Source organism: Orycteropus afer, unplaced genomic scaffold (genome assembly GCF_000298275.1).
Source record: "Orycteropus afer afer isolate SDZICR_OR568_19922 unplaced genomic scaffold, OryAfe1.0 scaffold00026, whole genome shotgun sequence".
Taxonomy (NCBI): Eukaryota; Metazoa; Chordata; class Mammalia; order Tubulidentata; family Orycteropodidae; genus Orycteropus; species Orycteropus afer.
In genome coordinates this window covers 18,508,625-18,535,484 of record NW_006921613.1, presented here as the reverse complement: position 1 = coordinate 18,535,484, position 26,860 = coordinate 18,508,625, and the positions used below count along the sequence as shown (strand labels likewise).

The following is a 26,860-nucleotide window of genomic DNA, read 5'->3' as shown; positions in this document are numbered from 1 at the left end:
ACCAGGACAGCCTCATCCAAGGCCATGAAGGATGACTGTGGATTTCAATTTTACCCAAAACTGCTAGAACCACTTACCTCAAAGGACCTAGTAGCTGCACCCCAAACAGGTCTCCAGGAGCCTATTTCTCATGCCTCTTCCACTTCATTCCCCACTTGGCTTCATGGCATCTGTTGATCTTTCATGCTCAGCCTAATCCTTTAGTAAAGGAATCCAACTTTGTCCTTTTGTGACACGAAGGCAAGTACCTCTGAGGTTTACTCTGAATCTGAATTGACTTGGCTTTGAACCACTTGCAAAAGTTTTGACCTCTCCTTAGCTGTCTGCAGGGGCCACTGCCAATGGCACAGTCCCTGGGTGGTGCAAACTGTACCCAACTACTAACTGAAAGGTTTGAATCCTTCCAGAGGTACTTTGAAAGAAAGGCCTAGCAATCTACTCCCAAAAGATGACAACCACTAAAAACCCTACAGAGCACAGTTCTGCTAACACATGGAGTCAACACGAATTGGAATTGATTTGACAGCACTGGATGGTTAGCTGGTTGCCAGTGGCACTCAGCACTTCCTTGTGCTGGAGCCCTCTATCACCTTTATGCTATCCCAACTATGGGACAGTAACCAAACTATCACTGGGTCTGCCTAATTGTCTCAGAATAGATCTGCTCTTGGGTAAACTAACTCGGTGGAACAAGACTGGCTACTTTGGGTTGTCTGACTCATAAGTTTGGCTGCATTCTGAAAAAAGTTGATCTAAATAAAGACATGTGTATGGCTAGTTTCATTGTGTTTAATTTTCTCACATTTAGATACCTGCCTTAGCAAGATACTGAATGGCTTCCAATCTTATATTCACTTATCAGTTTCAGGATAGAACAATGGAAAAAACACCCTCTCTGAAAAATTCAAAAAACCCAGAACTCAAACCCTACTTTAATTATGTCTATTTCTTGAGCATAGGAATCATTCAGACATTGTCTAAGCATATGAACAAGAGGAACGGCTGTTGGTGTAGAATGGGTCACCTGTAACTGGAGGGGCCAGTTACCTGAGTGGAATGGAGAAGAGAAGAGATGCAGTTTTTAATTCTAGCTCCTCCACTAACTACCTGACCTCCTGCATGAGCTTGAACAAAATATTCTTACATACAGTTGTTTGCCATACTCATCTGGACCATGGACTACAGCTTATCTATAACTCTCTTACATTTTCCATCCAGTTTCTTCTTGCTTTTTATATCAGCATGGAAGAGAAAGGGTTGGCTACAAATATGCAGACAAGATAAGAAAAGCTGACAAGCAATTAGTAAAAGTACTTTATTTTCCTCTTGTATTTGCTTTATATCTCATTTTACAAAGTTATGAAGTTCACAGCTTTATACCAAAATGTAAGAAGGCTAAGCTATTTGCTTATAAACATTTTTTGCAATTAAGTATCATCTGCTTTTATTCTTCTAAATCCATATTCAATATATTAAAAAAAAAAAAAAAAAGTTCTGAAACCAGGATGCTGGAGCAGCTCTAGGGCATATATTTCTCTTAAACAGGAGAAAAATCTTCAACAGCCCTTCCTCCTCGAGCCCCTCCTCTCCCAGTTCAATGAGCTACTACCTTGAATTTAGGGAGGATCTGGGGAACTTTAGTCACCATGAGACCCAGCTGGGCCATTTACTTGGGGGTTGGAGGTAAGGTTAAAGGATATTGTCAGGTAAGTAACAGGTTTGGTTTACATGAGGAGCTCATATCCAGTTGCATATGGAACTCAGCAGGACCCAACTCACCTCCACTACAGGATCTATTCCTATCCATTAGATTTCTTTTCTTAAACTCTGAGGATCCTGATGATGTGGGGCAGGGATGAAAGCAATGTTCCTAAGTATGTCAGGCATGGCCTTCACAACAGCTCTACAAACTCTCCTTTAGGTAATGAGAATAAAATTTTCAAGTAAGCGTATTTAAATTGCAGTTATCTAAGCAAACCAGAGGGTACAGTGCTACTGAAATCCTACTTCTCAGTATATGTCAATCTGCTCTCTAATGAATTCCCTCCATAAAAAAAATACCATACCAATCCACTAAGTGTACACCTACCCCCACCAAATTATCCACATGCCTAGTCACTAAAGTTGTCCATTGTATAAACTTCAAAAACAAGAACTCTTGAGCCTTTCATCTTAAGGACAATTCATCTCAAGGCTGTTTTGGAGAAACTGCTTTTGATATATTTTATTCTTCCTACAAAGCTGACTTTTATACCAGCAAAAAAAGCATGATATTCCAACAATACAAATTCATAATCTGGAGACCACTCTACAAAGACAATGACCAGAAGAGCCCTTATAGTTGTTTCACTCTGAATTCTTGCTTGTTACCTGCATGGGGTTAGGGACCATGGCTCTGGGAATCATTGTCATTTTGTGTGATTCCTCTGACTTTGTGGTTTTCTTTTCTGCAATAACAATGATAGTCATGGAAATCTTTTATGCTGTCCTTAATGGAGTGATAGCCCAGTGTGGGATGAACCAGAACATGCGGAGAACCATGAGACCAAGACGAGCAGCACCAAGGAGGGAAGCACTCAACAAAATTCAGGGTCCTTGATGATAGAGGAACCCACCTCCATCACTTGGCTATAACTGTCTACTGAACCTGCTATCTGTGGCCTTGAAATTTTGAGTTTCTTGAGCATTGTTTTTAAATACTAATAAACTCTGGCTTTTGAAAATCTTAAAAAAAAATGATTTTAAAAAAAACCCTTTGCTAGGCAAACAATCACTTATATAGCAATAATACTGCCCATACAGCATAGGTAGGTCCACACTGAACTGTTAACCCTTGTGAGGAGTGTAGGAGCAATGACTTCTTCTCAAATCTGAATAACATCCAGTGGAGATAACTCTTTGCTCTTATAGATGTGTTTTCATTGTATTTGATTACTTTATAACTAAGTAGTGGAGTATGCCAAAATATACTTTTGGCCCTATTTTAAAAAAACTTAAGCATAAAACTTGAAGTAACTGGTTATTTTATCAGAACAAACTGCCAAGAAAACTAACATATGCACACCAAAGGATTTATGCTAGTTTTCTTGGCTTCTGGCCTTTAAAAGTGGGCACAGGCAATTAAAACAACATTCTAAAAATGTCCTCCAGCTACTTATATGAAATGAGTAGGTTTTTATCAAGAAATTTAAGTATCCTTCCTTCATTAAGGTACTAAATACAGAGTCAACACAAATCCCTGAGCCACAGCTCTTCTCTAAGGAGAAGCAGAGGGCTAGAATCAGTCACGACATTGTGGAAGACTTTAAAAATAGAGCTCTCAGTAACTTTTAAGACACTTCAAAGTAATCATACCATAAGCAGCCAAGATGCTTATGGTACCTTTATTTCTAAACAGCTAAAACAGTGCATTTTGGATAACACACTAACCTGGTGTTCAAAGAATTCCACGTGTTCTTGAAACAAAGATGTTTCTGCCATTGCTTCAAACAAAAACTTTAGTGAAATGAGGAAAAATATTATAATATAGGTACCCATATGTATACACACAAAAGAACTTTCATATGTGCACACACAGAAGCAGACAGAGCACACACGAATCTCCCCAAGTTAAACCTAAGTCACAGCCCTTATTGATTCTATCAATCTGTTAATACCCTCAAAAATTCCTCTACAACTGCCCAATACTTCACATACTCCTCCCTGTTGTACAAAGGCTCCACCACTCTCATCACTTCAGACACTCTCATCACTTCAGTCGAGACAGAAGGGCACCTATGCAACAGAGCATTCAAGGCTCACACTGCCCAGCCAATGTGGAAATGTGGTTCCACCACAGCCCAGCAAAAAAGTCCAGGATTACCAATAAGTCCAAAGGTATTTTCATGGGAAATTACCACTCCCAAACACAAAGACAGCTTGGTTTCTCTGGTAACCCTTAAAGGAAGTAGGTTTGGGACATAATTTCATACAGAAACAGCACAAACACGCTTTATGCAATAGAATCTTCTCTGTTCTCATAAGCATCATACACACCATACACATCTCAACAATGTAGTTAAGAGTTTCCCCATTTACAAGAACAGTATTAAATCATTTGTGGGGCCTTTTATTATTTAGTAGTAGCTCCTAGATTAGTTAACAGTTTTTGAATCCAGTAAGAACCAATGCAGCATTTCCTTGAAAAAAAGGACACATATAATCCCAGGGGGTTCATGGCCCCTCTTGAAACCTATCCAATGAACTGCCCTAGAATCTGAGCAAAGACATGTGAGTAGATGTGTGTGCACTAACAGGGATGAGGATGAACCCAGACATTCTGCAATTCTAGAAAACAACAGGCTTCACACCATGAAGCTTGCCATGTGGCACTAGGCTCTTCTCCCATCTTTCTCTCTGAAGAATCTTCTGAGTTTAGAGGATCCAAAAACAAAAGGCTAGAAAGCAACACTTCTACAGCTTTACTGATACAAGTCCAGAGAAAATTTAAAAAGAAAGCAGTTCCACTGAGGCATCATTCATCTGGTTGCTCAACACGGTCAGACAGATTCTTGACTTTCATTATACTCTATTCTTCTCTCCTAGCTAGCTGGACAGTGAAGGCAGAGACAATGGTTTCCAGAGGTAAGTCTCTAAGAAGCCTGTATAAGGCTCTAAAAACTGTATCCAGGCTCCATCCTAACTCCCTAACTCTTGAGTGCTGTAGGTGGGCGTAAAATACTCTGTGAGTCCAGAGGAAATACTTGATGGCTGCCATCACTCCAGGACAGGCAGACAGTGGGGGAGACAGGGCTTGGCAATGGAGCAAATCAGGTTTCAAACCCACAGCAGGCTTGGAGAGTCAGAAACTGGAAAGGGAGATGAAGGCTACAGCTCCAGTGCAACCAGCCTGACAGTACCTGCAGCAGTGAGTGCCCAGATCAATAGCAAAACGTAATGCCAGACATGAGGTCTGTGCACTGCTTTGCACTGAGCACTCTATTAATATTTGCAGAAGTTCCCTAGGAAGTGCTGTCTATAAAGACCTCTCACTATGTAATTTACTTTTTGAATCCTGAAATATAATCAGCCGAGCAGCTGTTCTAGCTGTTAAAATCTACTACTACATGTCCTAGCATTTGAACCTAGCTCTGTCCATCTACAATACAAGAGATTATTGAAACACACTGCACATAATTGTTAAGAGAGGAAACTACTGGCTTCCAATTTTAATATCCAGTTGTTACAACTGGTGAAATTAAAACTGATTCTGAAAACCTAACATTTGAGCAAATTTGTACTTAAAAGCCTGACTACAGGTTTAAACCATTATAAAAATATAAACTAGAACTCACAAGTTGAAAATCAATGAAGTCTATGTGTGATTAGGATAACCAATTAAGATCGTTATCTTTAATAAACATCTGGAGGACACTAGTAGCATAAGTCACTATGCCATACTGCCCCAGAGGAGTAAAACTCTTTAAAATCTGTTTAAATCTGACAAACCTCCAGCAAGAACTTAAAGTGGAACTTATCATTCCATAGAGCTGCCCAGACTTATGTTTTTGGAAAGTCTGGCATGATCACCACTTTCTCCTTCCCTGCTTCACTGGAGAAGGGAGGAGAAAGGCTTGTGTGAGGGGCTGATGTGAAAAGAGTCAAATTAATGACATCCCAACATGGGAGGCAAAAAACTTCATGAATCAATTTTGCTATCATCTTCAGCATGCCGTTCAATGTGTCCTGAAGCATCCTAGGGATAAAGGAAAAAAAGACCCATGAAGAAAAGTTGGTAGTAGGGCAGGAGAAAGTCAAAGCCAAGGAAAACTCTATGGGAACATTCTAAATAGGATTTATAGGTAAAAGACAGCTATGAGCCCACACTTTGCTAATTTACATAAATCTACACATTTAAAAATGAGTTGTCTAAACATAAGGCATTCTAATAAACCTCTGGATTCTGATACTGGATTTAAAACATACAAAACCATTCTTTTTAGGCTCTTTACCCAAAACTCAAAACTACCCAATTCATCCTTCTAAACCTCGTTACCAATACCAACTTCTTTCCTAAAAAGAAAAATGCCTAGGCCTCCCTATTGGCTGCAATTCTGAGTATTCTGATAAAGCAAAAGAATTTGAGAGCCTCTTGGGCTTTGTCTCAATTATTTATTTAGACAAAGTATATCCCTAGATAGCTCAATTGTGAAAGGGGAACAGAAAAGAACTGTGTCTGGTAATCTAAAAATCTTTTCCCTTAAAGTGATACCTAGAATGTATTCAAGAATCAACCAACTTGTCCAAACTGTGGGATTCAACCAAATTATCTTCTAAGCCAGGGGTTAGCAAACTTTTCTGTAAATAGATAGGAAATAATTTAGGCTTTGAGGGCCATATATTATCTGTTGCACCTAGCACAAAAACAACCACAGATAATGTATGAACAAATTGGTGTGGATGTATTTCAATAAACTTTCATTTATGAAAACAGACAGAGGGCCAGACCTGTCCCACTGGCTATAGTCTGCAGACCCCTGTTCAACCAGTGTATTATAGATATACCTAGGTTAACCCTGAGTCTCACTAACATACCTGTTTGGATCCTTTCCTAGCAGTGAAAAAAGCATCACAGTTCTTCCAGCGACATTTCAGAGTCTGAAAGTTTGGATTAGTGTGGTCAGTCAGCAAGTGTTGTTTCAAATGATCTATGACACCAAATATTAGAGAGCAACCATGCCACTGAAGAGAAAAACAACAAGAGGACTCAGTTAAAAAGTACAGAAATGTGAAGTAAGAACTTTCCTCACTTTTTTCCCATAAGTATTGTGGAAGCAGAAAGTAAGATGCTACTTCTTTAATTTATTCTTTGCTAGAAAATGTAACAAAGCTAGAAATAACCAAATTAGCTATCAATATAAAGAGAAACCCTGGAAAAACTGGAAAACTTGATTTGTTAGATAAGGAAACAATATTTATGACTTACCATAAAATTCAGTTTAAACCATACTTTATTCTATTTCTTCTCATTGTAAAATTGAGTTTGTCTCAGTCCACTTATTAAAAAAGGCAAGGAACTTTCCTATACTACTGGAAGGGTTATTTCTTAGAAATGTGAAAAACTACTGACTTACAGATCTGAAAACATAAATGTCTAATAAAACAAATGACACTTGTAGGAATAAATGATGTTTACTATGGAAAGTGAGCTTTATATAAAATCTTTATCAGTTTAATCACAATCTTGTGATTACCTTCTTAATTTTAGACTATAACTGTACGTTAAGTGGTTCAATTTCACTTCTTAGTCAGAAAGTATAAAGCCACTTTGTACTGGCTTTTTCCCTACCGGCTTGTTTGTAATCAACCTTGTGACACTAACATGGTCACTACTAAAGAGTAATGCAAATTTAAGTTTTCCCTCTTTAAAACCAGAAAGTATTCCCCCATTTTTCTATATAGATTGATTCTCTATTTGTGTATTCTGGATCCTGTTGTACTAGATTTTGTTTGCCTTTATTGAGAAGAGTAAACAAAGACAGGAAAGTATAAAAATAAATACTGAAAAGGATTTAGGCTCTAGAGAAGCCTGAAAAGCAATTTAAAAATAGAGTGTTGAGTTTATTCCATCAATGCTGAACAGGTTAGGAGTTTAGGCGGAAAAAGATCAGTGCCATAAACTTCTCTGGACACTACTAATATTGGAACTGATGAAACAAAGCAATGTGTATTTATAAGGAACAGTATGAGAGTTTTGAGAGTTAATCACCAGTCCCCACCCCAAAATCAAACGATGAATTTTAGCCCAGTGAACTGAGTTAGTTTAAGACTCCAAGACTGCAAATTTTATTCTCCTAGACAAGGATAAACACAAAACTATTAATATTTGTAATCCCTAAGGAATGGGTGTAATATAGGGGGCAGGCAGGTCATGAAAATAAGCACTTCCATTTTTTATTCTTGACTTCTGTATTATTGATATTTTTGTAAGCAGTTAAAAAAAAAAAATCACATAGGAGACAACCTTTGAGTAGACCATATTTAAATATACTTGTCTTTTTTTTTTTTTTTTTTTAATATACCTGTCTTAAAATGGGAGCTGTGGTGGCATAGTGCCTACAGCATTTGACTGTTAACCAGAAGGTTGGCGGTTCAAACCCACCAGCTACTCCTTGGAAGAAAGATTGGGCAAGCTACTTCCATAGAGATACTACCTCAGAAATCCAAGGAGGGTCGCTATGAATGGGAACCAACTCGACGGCAATGAGTTGAGTTTTTTGTCTTAAAATAGACTTTTCATTAAAAGAAATATAAAAGCATTTTCGATGTGGCTTTAAAAATTAAACTTCTTTGTTCTACACTGAAAGGCATAAAGAAGATACTCAAATATGAAAATGCTAAACTGACAATAAGAAAAATCTACAAATTAGCCTAGGGTTAGCAATTCCTACGTCTGGTGGCAAGCACAGTTTCACTCCTTACCCAACAGCGGTAATTCTGCATCAGATTTAGCCTCACGGCCTGAATACTGCCATCATAACAGCCAGTATAGATCTGGAGAAAGAGTTAATCATATCAGACCAAAACAGCACTGAGGAAAAACAAAGAGAAAACACCCTCCAAGCACAAGTCAAAAGCTAGTTACAGCAAGTATAAGAAGGTAACAAGCTAATCTAAACTGAAATCAGCTCCAGAGTCCTAGAATAGCAAAGTATTTTGTAGATCTTCTAATCTAGGCACTTTTAAACTGTGCTCCTTAGAGCCATTCTTGGGGCCACAGCTTAAGGCAAGAGTAGTAGGGTGAGAAGCTCCCCTTTATACTCTAACTGGTACAGTTGTGGCATTAGGCTTCTGTATTTCACTGGAACATAGGGTTCTGCTCAGTTTGAAAACATCCATTTTAGTTTGACCCCATAATTTAAAAATAAAATAAATCAAGGCTTAGCAGGGTTAAGTGAGTTAGCTTCTACTTTTAGGTCTGCCACTAATTATGCCACACTAGCCAAATCTCCCAACTCCATTCCAATGTTCTACTCAGATCATAATGTCTCTGGAAAAACCACCATTCCATTTTCTATAGCATCTTAAGTACCATTATTGAATGGTGGTTATTAGATTTTCATTGTAATTATTTTAGCTATTAGGAGAAAACAAAATGTTCTCACTGTTATTATACCAAGAGATAGGAAGGCATTCAATAAAGAGGCACACCAGAATAGATGTCACTTTTGGAAGTGACAGGTAGTAACAGTTTTATTAGTTTGTAGAATTTTTAGTAAATACATTCAAAAACAAGTATTTGACATGGCAAATAATACTCACCATACTTTTATGGATGGTCATACACATGATCATGTCTTTGTGTCCTCCATAAACTTGCAATCGATCATGAGACTGAGGCAGAGAAAAAAAAAAGCCAAACATCTAAAGTTATTTATACTTGTGATAATAAGCATTGTTTCGGAGGGCCCTGGGCAGGTTTAAAACTAAGCATTTGGCTGCAATAACTAAGACATTAACTATTCTAATGGAAATATAATCTAATGGCAATCTTTCTAATAAGTCTCCCTCTTCAGAGGGGTAGCTTGTAATTAGAAATAATAAGACCAATCACTAAACCAAAAAAAAAAAAAACTCACTACCATCAAGTTGATTCCAACTCATAGTGACCCCAGTTGGGTTTCCAAGGCTATAAATCCTTACAGAAACAGACTGCTGCATCTTTCTTCCGTGGAGTGGCTGGTGGGTTTAAATGACACCTTTTGGTTAGCAGCCAAATGCTTTAACCACTATACCACCAGAGCATTTACTAAGTAGGGTCAAAGTCTCAAACTTAAAACTGCATACAAGGCAAACTAGACATTTATTAGAAAACAGAGTCTATTCTAAGAGAATAGAGTCTAGAAATCATTTAAATTTTGATGCCTATTAAAAAAACAAAACAAAACACGGCCATCAAGTTGATTCTGACTCATAGTGACCCTAAAGTGCCCCAAAGGGTTTCTTACAGAAACAGACTGCCTCATCTTTTTCGTGTGGAGCAGCTGGTGAGTTCAAACTGCCGACCTTTTGGTTTGCAGCCGAATGCTTTAACCACTGTGCCACCAGCGCTCCTTATCTACCTACCTTCCTACCTATCTATATCTCAGAGCAGTGCTTCTGAAAGTCTAGTCTGTAGACCAGCTGCTCTATAATTATCTAGTATGCATGTGAAAAATGAAGATTGCTGGTCCTCACTCCAAACTTACTGTATCAAAAATCAATACCAAATACAAATAGATAATCTCTCCAAATCATTCAACTAAAAATACTAGATTTAAATTTTACCTGTAATTCATAGACACGAACAAATTTATCCAGGCAAGCAGTCACCATCACTTTTCCCAGGATATTCACCACAGTCACTGCATGATTGTGACCTTTATAGATCCGCACAAGCTCCCCTGTCTGCATCAGAGGAGAGGTAAAAGTCACTAGACTGACTTTTAAAATTCTTTCCAACATTTGAGATTTATGATTCTATAATTCTAAGAAGCAAACTGAAGTTTACTTGTATACACATGTAGCTGTACTTACTGTACCAGCTGAAGTACTCCCATAAACATTTGTTTACTAAACAAAATGTGTGAAATATATGCTGATGGAGAAAGCCCAGTGTCACAGAAGGGCCCCGATAATACTATCTGCGTGTATTTCATAGCTTTTGAAGTACTTTTACTTTTATCATCTCACTGGATTTGGACAAGTCCATGAGATGGGATTATGTCTAGGTTGACAGACCAGGAAGCTCAGTGAGCATCAAAGAAGTGATTTATTTATCCTAGGTACCAACGTCCATGTTCTTTCTATTCTACTACAGCTGCCTCTGTGACCTGAGCACAACCTCTCTGTTGCTGTCATGTTTCTATTTTAAGCTACAAATCATATCTACTCTTAGAGCTTCAGATGCCCAATTCATCTCAAGTTAAACTAAACCTTACACAGACTTCTGAATCTGTCCCCATTAAAAATTTTGATGAACTCAAAATTTTTAATGTTCCGTATTATCCAAGAACTTAAGAATAGGGATTATTAAACCTTTTCACTGGGTAAAGGACTTAATTTAAATTGCTAGAGGACTGAGGAATGCTTCAAGCTTTAACTACCATTTCTATTCAAGATTTGTTGACACTACATCAATGTGGCTTACATGGATGTTGTGGGCATGGACTGATTGATCACTGGAGCCACTGAACACAAGGTCATTCACCACCTTAAAGAAAAAAATTCTGTGAGTTTGATTCAGCATAAGGTTCTCAGTTTCCTCTTGGAATGCACATTGGCAAATTCTAATTTTCATCTATTTTGAGATGAGCATGAACTAAGTATATTATATTAAGTTTCTCAAGCAACTTTTCCCAAATGAAACTTACCCTCTACCACTAGGTACTCTGGTGAGTTGACCATGTGCTACTGAGTGTGTTGTCTCTTCAGAATAATTATGAAATGCCTAGAAAGGCATTTGAGTGTACCTACATTCTATAATAAAATACATTTTTATTGTTTTTCAGTTAATATATTTTAAAAAAATAGTATCTTATTCTATCCAGATGTAGAGGATTGTAATCACACTGCTCTTTTCAAAGTGGCTATGTTCTAAATAATGTACTAGACAACACCTGTTCTCTCACACTATACTTGCCTTCATGCAGAGAATGGTCTTGCTGTGACCCTCCAGAGTTCTGAGGAGAAGTCCGTTACGTGCATCACGTACACTAATGGTGCAGTCATAGGATCCCACAACCAACAGCTTTCGGGCACCTTCCTGAGCTGTGGCAAGACAGCTGACAGCTCGAGGGCCATGGCATTCAAAGATGTCAAGTCGTTTGTTGTTCTGAAAAATAAGCCACTGCTACATGAAGTAAAGGCAACTGGAAAACCTCAAAACAAACTTAACCAAAATCACTGCCAAGTACAAACTTTCAATTCTGTTACCTATACTCAAATTATCACTCACCCTCGTCCTTGACTTCCCAACCTCTGCCATTCCCATTCCAACTCTCTTTGCTGTGTTCATGACACTTCTCATTCCAGTTGGGGCAACCCCTTGAATTATAAACTCATTGCCAGCTTCAACCCATATCATCTTTATCCTGATTAACAATTTATCTTTGGACTAGGAAAGAAATGACACGTGGGCATGAAGGTAAACCCAACTGAGTTCACTTTTCAGAACAGGCCATGTTCTTGAAACTCTAAAAAAGTTCCCAACCACATTAATGTCATATTCAAAGGAATTTCAGTTCACTTTTCATGGTGTCATTCTTAAAATCAGACAGACAAGGGTAGCCTGTGACTCATTAATGGGCCCCAAATCTTCAAGCCTGGCTTAGCTGAGCAGAGTTATACTTTGGTCCTGGCACATTTGGGTTTGAGCAGACAGAAGGGAGGATCTTGTTTCACTCACATCAAAAAATAACACTTTTTGAACACAGGCCAATTTTATTGCTTTCTCATACAAGAAAACAGGAAAATGCATGTCTTCTACTTCCTCCTACATAAGCTCACATCATTTTCAAGTGACACAGGAATTCCACCTTCTCTCCTCCAACCACTAACCTTTATGTTGAAGGTGACCACAGTGCCATTTGCCAGTCCTGCATAGAGGATTCGCCATCTACTGTGGAGGCAGAGAACCCGGTCTTCCAGCTGTAACTGCTCCACACACTCCCGGGTCTAGTAAAAGTACACAACGCTTAATCGTAAGAGGCTAGCTGCAGAAAGAATGTGAAAGCAATCCCTTCTGGAAGCAGGGTCTGCTTGAAATTATTCTTATAAGGACAAAATGTGGCATCCCTTCTTTTGCAGAGGACTATCTTAGATTCTTCCCCCCTTTGAAATATGATGTCCTTAACCCCCAAACTGTATGTAACAATGAAAACAAATATAAATTCTAATAATGTTCCCCCATGTTTCTAATTTGCAATGTAGAAATTCTTAAAGAGTATTATAAGTTGGATTTTAGTCTCTTAAATTAAGTGGCCAAAGATAAAGATAAAGCAGCATTTGACATCTAAAATGGAAAATGGGAGCTATATTTGCATGTTAGATCTGTGATCACTGCACTAATCAAGTATGTGCTTCCTTGCAATTGATTCTCTACTTCAATAACTCCTAAATGCCTCCTTTAAACTGGTACTAGGTTAGCTCTTTTAATCACCCAGGCCATAATTACCCATGAGGCTTTTAAAAAATATATAAAATCCCAAGTTTCACTTCCAATTCCTGAGATTCTAATTCAGAAGGTTCTGGAATCTCCATTTTTGAAAAATTTCTTTAGTGATTTTGACACACATCTAGGTTTAAGAACCATTATTTGATCTTTGAAGAAAGATTTCTATGAATTACCCAGAATTGGGTTTATACTGGTAAATTATATTACCTAGAACCCAGAGTAGAGCCAGTCACATAATAAATGTTCAAGATTAGTTGTTGAATGAAAGTAAGTGACTAAATGTAATTTTTTTTTAAGGATCTGAAGACAGATGTTAACATTAAGATGGCTATAAATAGGCAGAATGGAACAAGCTGCGAGGTTGTCAAATTCTTTGATCTTTTCTCCCAACCTTCTTTGATACCTAAAAGAGCCAGTCTTTTAATTTCCACCCCATAAAATTATAAGTATAAATGCAGCATAAGAAATTATAAAGCACAGAAAAAGACAGTAAATACACTTAAAACTTAAGATTGATGTTGCCCTGGTTACCCCACATAAGGTCTGGGGGAAATACTAGACAGCAATGCAATAAAAAAACTAAAAAATATCAGTACATGCAACAACATAGATGAATTTCAGGAATTATGATGAGTAAAGCTAGGCATGAAAGAAGACATACAATCTCATTATATTTATATGACGTTCATACCCAGCCAAAAGTAATCTATAATGACAGAAGTCAGAACAATGGTTATCTTTGAAGGGGGGTTGTTGTTGTTGTTGTTATGTGTTGTAGAGTCGGATCCGATTCACAGCGACCTCTCCTTGGATTTCCGAGGCAGTATCACTACGGAAGTAGATTGACCCATTTTGGAGGTGGGTAGTGACTGGGAAATCACCAGGGAACCTTCAGGGGAATGGAAATGGTTTATATTCTGATCTTGGTGGTAGTTACACAAATGTATACCTTTATAAGAATTCATCAAGCTTTATGCTTAAACTCTGTGTACTTTACCGTATGAAGTTACAGTTCAATTTAAAAAATTGGTTAGCAAGTTTTTTTTTTCCTCACTAATGTACAGTCCCACTATGGCAAATACTACTTGTGTTAGAACCATTAAAAATACTGAAAAATCTTTAAAATGTTTTTGCTAATTCTATGAGTAAAAATGGTACTGTACTTTTGTTTCAATTTGTGTTTGTTGGCGCAGGATTGTATCATTTTCAAACGGTTACTTCTATTTCCTCTTTTTAAGAATTTTTTTTTTGTCTTTTGCCAGTTTATACAGAGATTTTCCCATTTTTCTCTTCTCAAAGGTCTAAGCTCCTTACAACATATATTAACCCTGTATCAGTCTTATCCTAAAGCACAACTATTTTTTCTATTTTTAATTATTTATTGCCAAGATTTGTTTACAATTATTAATAAGTTTGTTAAAGCATAATTCCATAGAATAAAATTCACCCACCCTAAATAGACATTTCACTAAGCTTTGGTAAAGTATACATTTGTGCAACCACTACCACAATCAAATTTCACTACATTTCTAACCACCCAAAAAAGTTGCCTCATACCCTCTCTCTCAGTAAATTCCCACCATTCCAAGGAACCACAAAAGAAGACAGAGTGGTGAGAAAGAAGGAAATTAAGTTTCCTGTGACCATGCTGAGCTGCTGGGTCAACCGCATGTAAAGTCATTTTTGATTTCTTCAGACCCACCTACCTTAATACTATAGCAGTGAATGGTGTGATCACTGGACCCAGTGTAAAGGGCAGCATTCTTCCCAGAGGTCTGAGTAACCAGCAGGCAGTTCACTTTGGAGGAATGGCCATCAAAGACACCTATGCATTTCCGACTCTAAAGTTTAACACAGATCAGGTTATTACTTGTAGGGTAGAGAAGGATTAGGTAATGCATCTCCTCAAAAAGATGCTAGAATACTGTTGACTGCTGTATCTTCAATGCTAATAATGGTGCCTCACACACAACACTATTTGTTCTCTGAATGCCCATCAAACAGTCACATGTACTGAGGTAACTGCATCTATATAAGACAGCAGAGCCATACTTTAACAAAAAAAACAAAAAACAAACAGGGCAATCCACTACAAGACAGATGGAACTGCAATATCTGTGGCAAGGCTCTCTAGCATATGGTCCAAGGACTAGCAAATCTAAACTGTAGATTATTACTTAGGTAAGTTTTTGCATTTGCTCAGTAGCATATGAAAATGTTCCACAATATTCCAAGACATGACAGGTTCTAGTGGTCCAGCTGTGGTTTTATAAGGGACCTAAATGTTAATTCTGGATACAATCTGAGATCTATTAAGAATGTTCATACATACACATATTTCTTGCAATTTAGAGTTAGAGCTGATCTCCCAAGTCTTATTTAGCCTTATTCATATCTCATGGTACCAATACAATTTTCCAAGAGTCATTCTCACTTCCCCTCATATTATTAAACTAAAAGAATCTAAATACCTGACTATGGTTAACACATTTTTTTGGCCCATCACCTAACTCTAACTTCACTAATTTCAGCAATTTCAAATACTTTCATAGCGTTCATCTGTTTAGACAATGTAGTGCTCCTAAAGTTTCTTGGCTGTAATTGTTAATAAATAGAATTAGTTAGACATAAACCAAATTCAAAACAAAAGTTCATTCTATGAAAATTGAAATTAATGAGCAACAGATTACACTGACTGTGGGGTAGTGAAAGAGGGCAGGCTCTCCTTAATAACCTGGATTTTGTAGTCTACCAACTGTCATGAAAAATGCCTCCTCTAATATTATTAGTTGCTGTTGAGTTGATTCTGACTCATGGCAACCCCACGTGTGGAGTAGAACTGCTCCACAGGGTTTTTAAGGTGGTAACCTTTTGGAAGCAGATCACCAGACCTTACTTCCAAGGCACCTTTGGGGGTTCCAAATCATCAACCTCTCGGTTAGTACCCTAACCATTATGCTACCCAGGGACTCCTTCCTAATCTAATACTTCTCCAATATTCATTCTGCCCCTCCTCTATTATGTAGCAGCTATGAGACTAACCCCATCACCAACTCCATGGGTGGGACCTGTCTAGTTGAAACCTATCAGTGTAATCCCATCCCTCTTGCCATAGGTAATTGGTTTAGGGAGTAAAGCACAGGATGACTCTTTTTGGTGGTGGGCTCCAGGCAATGATCTTATGAGCATGAGGGGAAGTATCTTTAGGAAGAGACAATATCAGAGAAAGCAGAGTAGAGAGACAGAAAGAAATTAAGTCAACAGTGACACTGCTGAGCTGCTCAATCAACCAATCAATGTAAAGTCAGTCTAAAGCAAACCCCCAGCTTGACAGCCAATGTTGTCGCTGTTGTGTGCTGCTAAGTCTCCATTCCGACTCATAGTTACCCCATAGGTCAAAGCAGAACTGTCCCATAGGGTTTCCTAGGCGAAAATCTTTATGGGAGCAGATTGCCAGGTCTTTTCTCCTGCTGAGCTGCTGTTAAGTTCAACCGCTAACCTTTCAGTTAGCAGCCAAGTGCTTTAACCACTGTACCACCAGGGCTCCTTAAAATACCTCTTTTGTTGTTTAAGAGACGAATTCCTGGGTAGTCTAAATGGTTCACATGCTAGCTGCTGACCAAAAGGTTGGAGGTCTAGGTCCATCCAGAGGTGGCTCCAAAGAAAAGGCTCCTTCCCAAAAAATCAGCCATTGAAAACCCTGTGGAACACAGGTCCACTCTGACACACACCATGAGTTGCCATGAATCAGAATCCACTCAGTAACAATTGTTTTTTAAAAACTGTTTAAGAGAGTACATGTTTGATTTTCTATAACTTACAATTATTCAAACTGAAATACCAACTTACCACCAGATTAAAAACACGGACAGTTTTATCTGCTGAACAGGTATACAGTAAGTTCCCAAATATTTGTATTGCATTCACGGCAGCTTGGTGCCCCTCGAAGTTCCCTTCTGTGGGCTCATCATCATCTCCTGGTTCTGAAGATATTTCTAGAAAACAAGAATGTTTCAGAAACATGTTTGCTAGAGTTTGAAAAATATTCAAAAAACAAAACCATTATATAGTGGTCCCTAAACTTAATTAAAAGATCTTTTTAAAGCCTACTTCCCTAGAAAAACATTACATTTTTCATCAATGATCTTCATTATGAAGTTCCATAAAGGAAGGCTTTTCATTTAGCAAAAAGATACTTAAAGTACTGAGTTTTTGAGTGATATTTGGAAGGTACTCAATCTCTCTCCACACTCAGTCATTATTCCTCTGCTACCAGTTAATTCTGAGTAAGGCACTCTTAAGTAGTTCATAATCAAAAAAAATACCACTAGAACCAATGACACACTAATATTAATTAATGAGCAGATAAAGAGCCAGACAAGAGAGATGGGGATAACAAGCAGAGAAGGCAAGGATGCAAGGGTTTAGGGATACCATAACTGCTAGTCTAAGCAATGCTCTTGCTGGTGAGGTCCCCCCCATCCCCAGCCTTTTCCTTTTCTACAAGTGTATTTAAGTAGATTTAAACCCTAGCTCTAATATACAGAAACCTTTTTTTCTAGAGTTAATTTAAGTAAAACTGAACCACCAGATACCTGAAGAGTTCTTTGATCCTTTTATGGAGGAGATCACAGTCTGAGTTTCTGCCACACTAAAAAATAACAAAACTCTTCTTAGTATCTCTGTGAGCAGGAGAGGAAGAGGATTTTTCTAAACAACAGGCAAAGTAGTAATGATAGAAGTTTTTCTATATGAAATTTCTATATGAAGGGAAATAGAGTGGATATTGGCAACACAGTCCGAAGAGGAAACAGATCTTATCTCCATTGACAGGGTTTGAGTCTTCCATAGTCACACATTTTTTTAAAATAAATTTGACTTTTGTAAAAAAATTTTGATTTGTAACAAAAGTCCTATTAAAAATAGTAAGTTTGGTGAAAGTCATTCTGATTAGACCAATACAACATCCTTACCTTACAGGGATGCCATCCTTATAGCGAGTGCCAATCTCACTGGTAGAGCTAACTTCATCACAACCAGAACGAGATGTTTCTAGTGGGTTTTGTTCTGTGGAGTTCCAGATATCCTTTCTGGATGGGCTATCTGGTTTCTCTTCTCCAGATTCAGAAGAGTCAATGGCTACCACTTCTAGCTGCGGATTGGGGATCTCTAGGACTTCCAGAGACGAGTCACTGTCTGGCTCATCTCGGACACTCTCTTGTTCCTGGCCATTTCTGCCATCTTCCCAGGTGGAAGTTATTACTTTTCCCCCTTTGGTTAACTTTCCAGTTTTTGTTTTCCTTACAGGTTTGGCAGTAAATATATCCTGTTCAGTATCACTATTCTCAGGAACATGGGCAGCCCGTAGACTTTTCTTCTTCCTAAGTTTCTTCTTCTTCTTGTTTCCTCTACTTTCTGCTGATGTCAAAGTAGATTCTGCCTGTTGCTCAGGTTGGTCAGCTGGAGAGTGGGGCTCCTTCTCCAAAGGGGTTTCTGAAGCAAAGGACAATCTTGGAAAAGAACTGGTACAGGCTTCTGAACCACTGTTGCCTTTGGCTGGCTCTTCCCCTTCTTTACTTATGTTAGGAAGACCAGTTGATTGGGAACAGGGAGAATTTTCTCTGTTTCTGATATTTCCTTGTTCCACAGAAAACTTCAGATCTTGGCTAGCCTCATGGAAACTCTCTGTTAGCTCTGATAAGGACAATGTTGCAGTGATGACTGGATAAACTGGACAACTGTCACTGATCTCTCCTGAGTTGAGAAGAGAAAAATTATTGCATCTTTCTTTGTGTCCATTATTCATAGTCACAAACTGCAAATTATTTATCATTGATTAAATTTCTACCAAATAATGAAGCTTCTATAGTAAGTTAACTAAACCATCACTGGTAAAGCTGTTATCTCACCCCTCAACTTCCCATCACCTACACACATTTCTATAGCACTTACTACACTTTCCCTTTCATAAATAATGTATACATCTTATTCTCTATGAGTCTGTTGTGGACAAGAATTGTTTCTATGAATTTTTTTTCCTCTTGTTTTAAATGCCCACATATTTACTATTCTGTTTTATTCTTAGTAGACACTTAAACATCTCCTTTGCTGAATCCCTTTCACCTTTCTTTCTTAGTTGTTTTCAGGATACATTTTACCTATACATCACCCACTTCAGCTGACTTAAAAATATGTTTCCTTTGACTTAGTTGTTTCATATCTAGGAATTTAAACTGTTGAAAAAAAATCACAGATGTATTTAAAAACATATACAATGTAGTATTATATATAAAAACAAAAATATGGAAAAAAACTAAATATTAAAAGAGATTTGTTATACAAGTTATTTTATATTGATTATTATACAACTACTCAAATTATTCAACTAGTAAAATAAAGAATTATTTTAGGTGAAGTATTTTAATGACACAGAAAATAACGATACATAAAGTGAAAAAAATCTGGTTATAATAGACTATGATTTCTTCTTTGTATAAGTCTATATGTAAACATACAAACAAGATTTAAGATTCAAATAACAAAATACTATATATACATTTTGTTTCCCAATTTTTTACAATGAACATGAATTACTTCTGTAATCAGAGAGAAATTGAATAAATGCTATTTTTAAAAGCTCAAAAAAATCACTAATGTACCATTATTACATTGAAAAAAAAAAATCCTATTCATATAAAACAAACTTAAAGTTCAACATGAAAGATAATACACATTTGATACACATTCTATACACTGATTGCTGTTGCAACAGGGTTGTTGTCAGCTGCTGTTGAGTCAGCCCCTGACTTGGGGCTATCCGTGCACAGTGGAATGAAATGTTGCCTGGTCCTGTGCCATCCCCATGAATGGTTGTAGATCAAACCGCTGTAATCCAAAGGATTTTCAATGGCAGATTTTCGGAAGTAGATTGCCAGGCCTTTCTTCCTAGTCCATCTTAGTCTGGAAGCTCCACTGAAGCCTATTCAGCATCATTGCAACACACAAGCCTCCGCTGACAGAGAGATGGTGCTTGTGTATGAGGTGCATTGGCTGGGAATTGAACCTGGGCCACTAGCCTGGAAGGAGAGAATTCTACCACTGAACTGCTCCCTGCAAAAGGGGAGTGGCAGCATAACTAGAATAATTCTTCAGACATTTTTTTCTTACAAAAGCATATAATAGCAGTCTGTTTCCTTGCTTTTTACGTAATTTTCAATACAGCATCATTGTGGTTATGAAACTTTGCAAGGGGAGTTTAAACAGCTTAGAAATCATTCTCAGATGCTAACCAATTTTATTTTATGAAAGAATAAAAACTAGCTATTTCTCAGAACCACTCAAGTTCCTGTTAGATGATTCCAGAGTCTCCTGCCTTTCATCATGGTCACCTGCCTCTCTACACTTGTATTTGACAGTTAAGTGCTGAGACATTCAGGGGCTATACCTTATCTAGAAAACTGGCCGAGCAATTTCAACCTGACTTATCTCACAAAAGCCAAATAAATTCTACACCAATCCCAATAAACAGAACCTTTTGGGTACAATAGATAAGTCAGCTCAGTAACCCTACAAATTCAGGATTAGGGGAAAATTACTGAAATGTTTTAAAATAATCCTCCTGTATGAAGAAAATGTCAATAAAAAATTGTAATAAATTTAGTTTTATTTATTTATTTATTTTACATGAATCGATTTTACATCATGGATACAAAATTGCCCTAGTACCACTACTGGAGAAAAAAGCTTACATACTATTAGTGTGCGGTAATTCCTTGGACACACTACCAGCAGAGCCTTGTGGCACAGCATTCACATTCTCATCACGTTCAGGAGACGTGGGCTCTTGCTTAATCTGAACTGATGAGTCTGGAGCAGGAACACTGCCATGGGTTTGGAAAGTAGATGTGGATGATGGAGACAAATGGGAAGACGGAGCGTCCAGAAAAACTGGGAAAAAGGGAGTAGGCAGCAGTGTGGCATCAGCAGACGTTTGAGATCTACTGTTCCTTTGTTCTCCTGAAAGGCTACAGGGAACTTGGTCTGGGTGCTCAGAAGGTTCGTACGTTTCTAGAATGAGAAATATACAGACCAATGTGAAAATATTATCTGTAGTCAATCATTCCCGAGCCAATTTGTATTTCTAAAGAATAGGAGATGATTTTAAATTAGTAAGTGTATTAGTACAGTCTCTCAAAATTCTTCACAGCAAAACATCACATAATCCAAGGTTACAGAAAGAACAAGCATTAACATTCCATTTTTTTTTCTTATTTTAAGTGACTTACCCAAAAATAATATAGGTATACTAATAGGACTACCAAGATTTGAATCCATGTCTTTTGATTCCTATCCCAATGCATTTTTTCCATAACAACATTCTGCCTCCATTGGTTAGCATTTTGGGGACTATATAGTCTCATAGGACTATGATTATGGACCTTCTATAGTGGGATAAACCCAAAGAGATGTGGAAGAATTATTAACCTTTTCATGACTACTTTTCATTGCTGTCTATAGAATAAGAAAGTAACAAGCTATAGAAAGCCCAATCCATAAGACCCTCTGAATACCTTGTAATCCCTGTAGAATCTGTATTCTATGCGTCCTCAGTGCACTCATCTCCATAGTTATCTAAAAATAAAGTACTTTGTTAAGCATTTTAAAATCCAGCTTGAGATGATCCATTTTCAATAAACAGTCCATCTACTGTTACCTGTTGCTTGAGCATAAGGAGCCGCTGGACTTCAACGTAAGCGGTCTGAAGTGCTGCACGAGCTTGCAAAAGGTTGTTATCCATGCATTGCAAAGATTTGCTTAGTTCCTCCTCTCTTAAAGAAATATGCAGCAGCTGGTCAACCTGAGAACGTTCTGCCAAAAGAAATCATAACGCTCTCTTTAATACTGGAGACTTCCCTGTAAAGATAGAGCTCCTCAGAAAATGGTACTATAACAGTTACTTAGGATAAGTCATTATTTTCTCCTCAGTGGGTCACTGGAGAGGCTTAACATCTCAATATCATATAGTCAAGCCTGATGTTGTCAGAGCTAGAAACCAGTCAGAATTGCTAACATGGAGCTTTCTTAAGTGTATCAAGTGTATCATGGTACCATCTTGCCTATCTGTCATCTTCCACCACCACCCTTCCAGGTGAAATCTCTGTCCCAGGCACATCAATTGTGCTGGGTTTCATTTACTATTCTTCTTTTACATACCACTCTCTTTATGAGTGAAGGCTTTTGCTTAGACTGAGCCCCAGACGTCAAATGCTTACACTTTCCTCCCAGCTCATAATTTTTAAGTCTGTTAGTTGATTTTAAATGGTTTTCTTTATTAGAAGCTTCTTGGAAGAAAATACAGGTTTGAAATACTACCTTTAACTTACTTTTAATACAAGTTCTACTATGTGTATGCATGCATTAATCATATTTCTCTTTCCCATTCAATATGCCCAGACTTCTTCTAAATTCCAGACCCACACATTCAACTACCAACTTGATATCATTACCAAGATATCTCAAAGGTCCTTTAACTCAAAGTATCCAAAAGGGAACTCGTCATCTTCCTCTACCTTCAGTCTGTTCCTCTCATGGAGTTTTCCAGTTCTACAAATGATGCCATCATCTACCTAAGTGCCCTAGCCAGAAATCTCAAAGTCATCCTTGATTCCCACCTTATCCATCACATCCAGTCACCCAAGGTCACTCAATCACTTCTTGCACTAGTCCTTACAACTGAAACTGGTTTAGAGTCCACAGAAAGCAAGAGTCATAGAAGCATAGCAGTGAGGGAGCCACTCTAAGAACTTCCTCTCCTTAATTCACATTAGAATAGTAACCAAGATGCCTAAAAAAAAAACAAAGTGCAAGAAGTGATTATAAATGACTGAGAGGGATAAAATTTTTACTAAATGGCCTGTCCTTCTTCATCCCACTGAAAAGGGTCAATTATGACTTTCTGGCTTTATACTGAACCCAATTTGTCCAAGGAATATATTTAACTTTACCTTACAATCTTACATGCATCAGACATTTTTTTCTATAGCTATAACTGGATATAAGAGGAAATCAAATTTTTATCTGCCCTTAAGCAAAACAACAATGTCAAGAAAATAATAAATGAGCAGTGTTTGGTAATCACAACCCAGGCTCTATGTCAAGTTGTATAAAGTTTGACCCGCTGTAAGAGCAAGCTCTGCCAGAATATGGTGTGCCATACCTTTTTTTCCTTTAATTTTCCTTCTTTTATTTTTTCTTTCAAGACTTGGCAGTTCAGGAGATGATCCATCCTAAAGACATAAAAAAAACTGAGTAATATGAAATATGTAAAAGCTATTATCCAGGAAGGAGCCCTGATGGTGCAGTGGTTAAGCACTTGGCAGCTAACCTGAAGGTTAGCGGTTCAAATTCACCAGCCACTCCATGGAAGAAAGATGAGGCAGTCTGCTTCTGTAAATATTTACAGCCTTGGAAACCCTACAGGGCACTTCTACTCTGTCCTATAGTCATATCTCCTATGAGTCAGAATTGACTCAATGGCAACAGGTTTGTTTTTTTATTATCCAGAAAGGGAAAAAGAATCAATTCTTTTTCAATTCTAAGATAGTCACACATTATTCTTCATTATTGCTATTGTCTCTCACAGGATAGTAGGAGTCTTATGCACATAGTACAAACTCAAGTATTACTTGAATGAATGTATCTGATAAAAAAAATAGAATCCAAGAGCCAAGTACCTTCCTAGCATCCTAGATGTAGGAAAAGCCCATGCTAAAATGGGTTAGGCAAACCTTTTCACTTTGGTGAAGCAAAGCATAGTTAAAAGTACAGACAAAGCAGTAATACATACATCTGATTTCATCTTGGCATAATTTCTTCTCTAAATGTCAGGAAGAAAACCTTTACAAGAAAAAGCTAAACAGTCTATGAGGCAACCCCCAAGGTATAAGTTTTGTCACAGGACAATCTCTAAGCTTAAAGTATACTTTAAATTACCTAACAATGTCTACTACACCGTGTCTAGTTCAAAGGGACAGAGTTGGAATTTAAACAAAGGCCTCAAATTCATGCCTTTCCTGCTCTGTTATACTGCCTCAGTATTAAAAAGAACAGTTTTCTAGCACTGTCAGATTCCAGAGAAGCAACTTTGTCTTTTCAGAAAGTGTTCCCAAAAGGGTTAACCAGTAATAGTGACAAAGATGCCAAAAGAGCAGAAGAGGTGTCAGGGAAGGAATAGATTCTTACAGGGCCAGGCTAGGTAACTGAAGGACAAAAGATCAGAGTAACAGAGACTCAGAATACTTCTACGACTACACTCATTTATATGCACTGTAAAGCACTAAAACCACCTTGGGTCATGCCTAGCAGTCCAGAGTCCAACAAACATGCTCTATAAATGCAACACTGGGAAATCTTTCTTCAGTAGCAGTACAAATTTCATCAAGAAAATAATGTTACAGCTGAAGATGTGGCTTACTCCTTGGTCAAGTGACACAAAAAAATCATTAGCTTGGACACTAGTTTTAGAGATGACTTCATATTTTCCTAGTACTGTACCTTCATATTAAATTACATCTAAGTTAGAATTCCTCATTGAAAGAAACCAGTAAGACAAGAATATGAACGTAAGACTGAGAGTCTCCCAATTCTTGTATGCCAGCAATGAACGGAGAGAAGAACCACAATCCCAGAAAAAATATAAGTTAAACCTTTCTTGTAACAGACAAATCACTGTATTAGATGCTCTACAAAAAGCACAGGGAGTCATACTCACTCCAGTGGCTCTTCGTTTCTTCCTAATAATCTGGCAGTCATTTTGTTCAGCACCAGAGGTGCAGCTACTATCTGTGGCTGCATCCACCAAACTGGAGTTTGCAAGGGCTGAAGATGCATTTGATGATACAGAGTTGCCTTCTCCGTTACTCTCTTGGGCATTCTGATTCTCTGAAGGTGGTGTGGAACTCTCCCGGATGCTCAGGTCTTTTGCTGAATGCATCCAAGGGATTGTACAGTCAGAGGGTAACTGCGTACTATGTCGCCTTCGGGTAACAACATTTTCAGTTATTTCACCTGCTCTTAGAGAAGCAGCCATAGGTGTCATTTCTTGTTTAAAGCTCATGGTCATTTTTTGACTCTGTGAAGCCCTCGAGTTATCAGGTGAAATAATCTTCTGGGGCTCATTTTCTTTGCCTGTACCTTCCTCACTGAAGAAGCTATACACAGAAGGAGCCCTGTCCATGATGACGCTGCTCTCAGAAAGGCTTCGTTTCCTTGCCAACCCAGGGGGTGAGGAAATAGAAATACCTTCCCATTGGAATCCTTCTAGATTGGACAGATCAGGCTCCCCATCCAAATCTAAGACCTCTTGTTCATTCTGCACCAGGGGTACCATTTCTATGCCAAACCTTAAGAAAGGGGAAAAATAAAATAAAAAAGCATAACTCAGACATGGTTTTGGAGAGACACTTATAACTCAGACATGGTTGGGACGGGTAACATTTAATGTGCCAGGCTCTAACCACTAAGTTACAAAAATAAGGTAGTTCTTGCCCTTAAAGAGTTCACAGTCTAATAAGAGATTCAGATGTAAAGTAAATAACTATAATATAATAATAATGTGACAAGTGCTAAAGCAGAGATCTGTATACAGCTATGAGAATATATTTGAGAGAGTAAATAATTAGGGTTTTATTTACTATGGAGCTTTAAACCATTAATAACAAATACATAATTCTAAAAGCAGCAAACCAACCAAAACAACAAAAAAAACTTTTGTTGAGCATTCCTAAAGACCAGGCACTGTACTAAGAGGTCTCAAGTAATACCAAGTATGGGAAAGGACAAAAGGGCAAAATGACTCCATTATTTCACCATGGACAGAAATATACCCTAAGCATGGAAGGCTATGTAATTATAATGCAGAATTATGATTTTCAAGCAGCAAACTTATGTGAACATTGCTTTACCATTAAGAAAAGCCTAGTATTTCAATATAAGATGAATAGCAAAAACACTACAGAAATGTTTAACATTAAGCATTTTGCGATTATAAGTATAATGCCCAGACCCCAAGACTATGGCCCCTAGTTACCTTTCAGGTCTGAAATTGAACTCACTTGCATGGCTTCCAGCCAAACAACAGACTGGCATATAAGGTAAACATTTACATTAGGTAGATACACTCCTTAGAACAATCAATCATGGGAGAATAGAAGGGCAGTATTTGCACTGGGAGATAGCTCAGGGAAGAAACGCATAGGAAAGAAGGACACAGGGAAGAAGTAACTACAGGGAGGAAGTGGGAAGAGAGCTGTTACATGTGGGGAATCATAGCCAATGTCATGAAACAAAATGTGTACGAGCAGTTATATGGAAAATGATTTTGCTCTGTATACTTCCATCCAAATCTCTCTCCCTCTCCCTCTCTCTCTATATACACACATACAATATATATAAAATATATAATAATAATATACATATAAAATATACATAATATTATATATAATACATGTATGTATATGTATATGTGTATATGTGTGTGTGTATATATATATATATATATATATATATATATATATATAAATGGGAGCTCTGATGGCACAGTGCCTAAGACACTTGCCTGCTAACCAGAAGGCTGGCGGTTCAAACCCACCAGCCACTCCTCAGAAGGAA

At 37.7% G+C, this 26,860-nt stretch overlaps 1 protein-coding gene across 1 annotated transcript in view; it reads right to left on the bottom strand.

The window, feature by feature from the left end:
- Positions 1–5,677: 5,677 nt before the first annotated feature.
- The window catches only part of ZNF106 (zinc finger protein 106), a 42,015-nt gene continuing 20,832 nt past the window's right edge, over positions 5,678–26,860 (bottom strand). Inside the window, 17 exon segments of the mRNA XM_007935277.2 lie at positions 5,678–5,734; positions 6,574–6,720; positions 8,461–8,532; positions 9,301–9,372; positions 10,306–10,425; positions 11,168–11,230; positions 11,660–11,851; positions 12,577–12,693; positions 14,899–15,033; positions 17,042–17,187; positions 17,788–17,843; positions 18,166–18,946; positions 20,945–21,259; positions 21,763–21,823; positions 21,906–22,060; positions 23,409–23,478; positions 24,963–25,593. Coding sequence (XP_007933468.2) covers positions 5,678–5,734; positions 6,574–6,720; positions 8,461–8,532; positions 9,301–9,372; positions 10,306–10,425; positions 11,168–11,230; positions 11,660–11,851; positions 12,577–12,693; positions 14,899–15,033; positions 17,042–17,187; positions 17,788–17,843; positions 18,166–18,946; positions 20,945–21,259; positions 21,763–21,823; positions 21,906–22,060; positions 23,409–23,478; positions 24,963–25,593 — 3,190 coding nt within the window.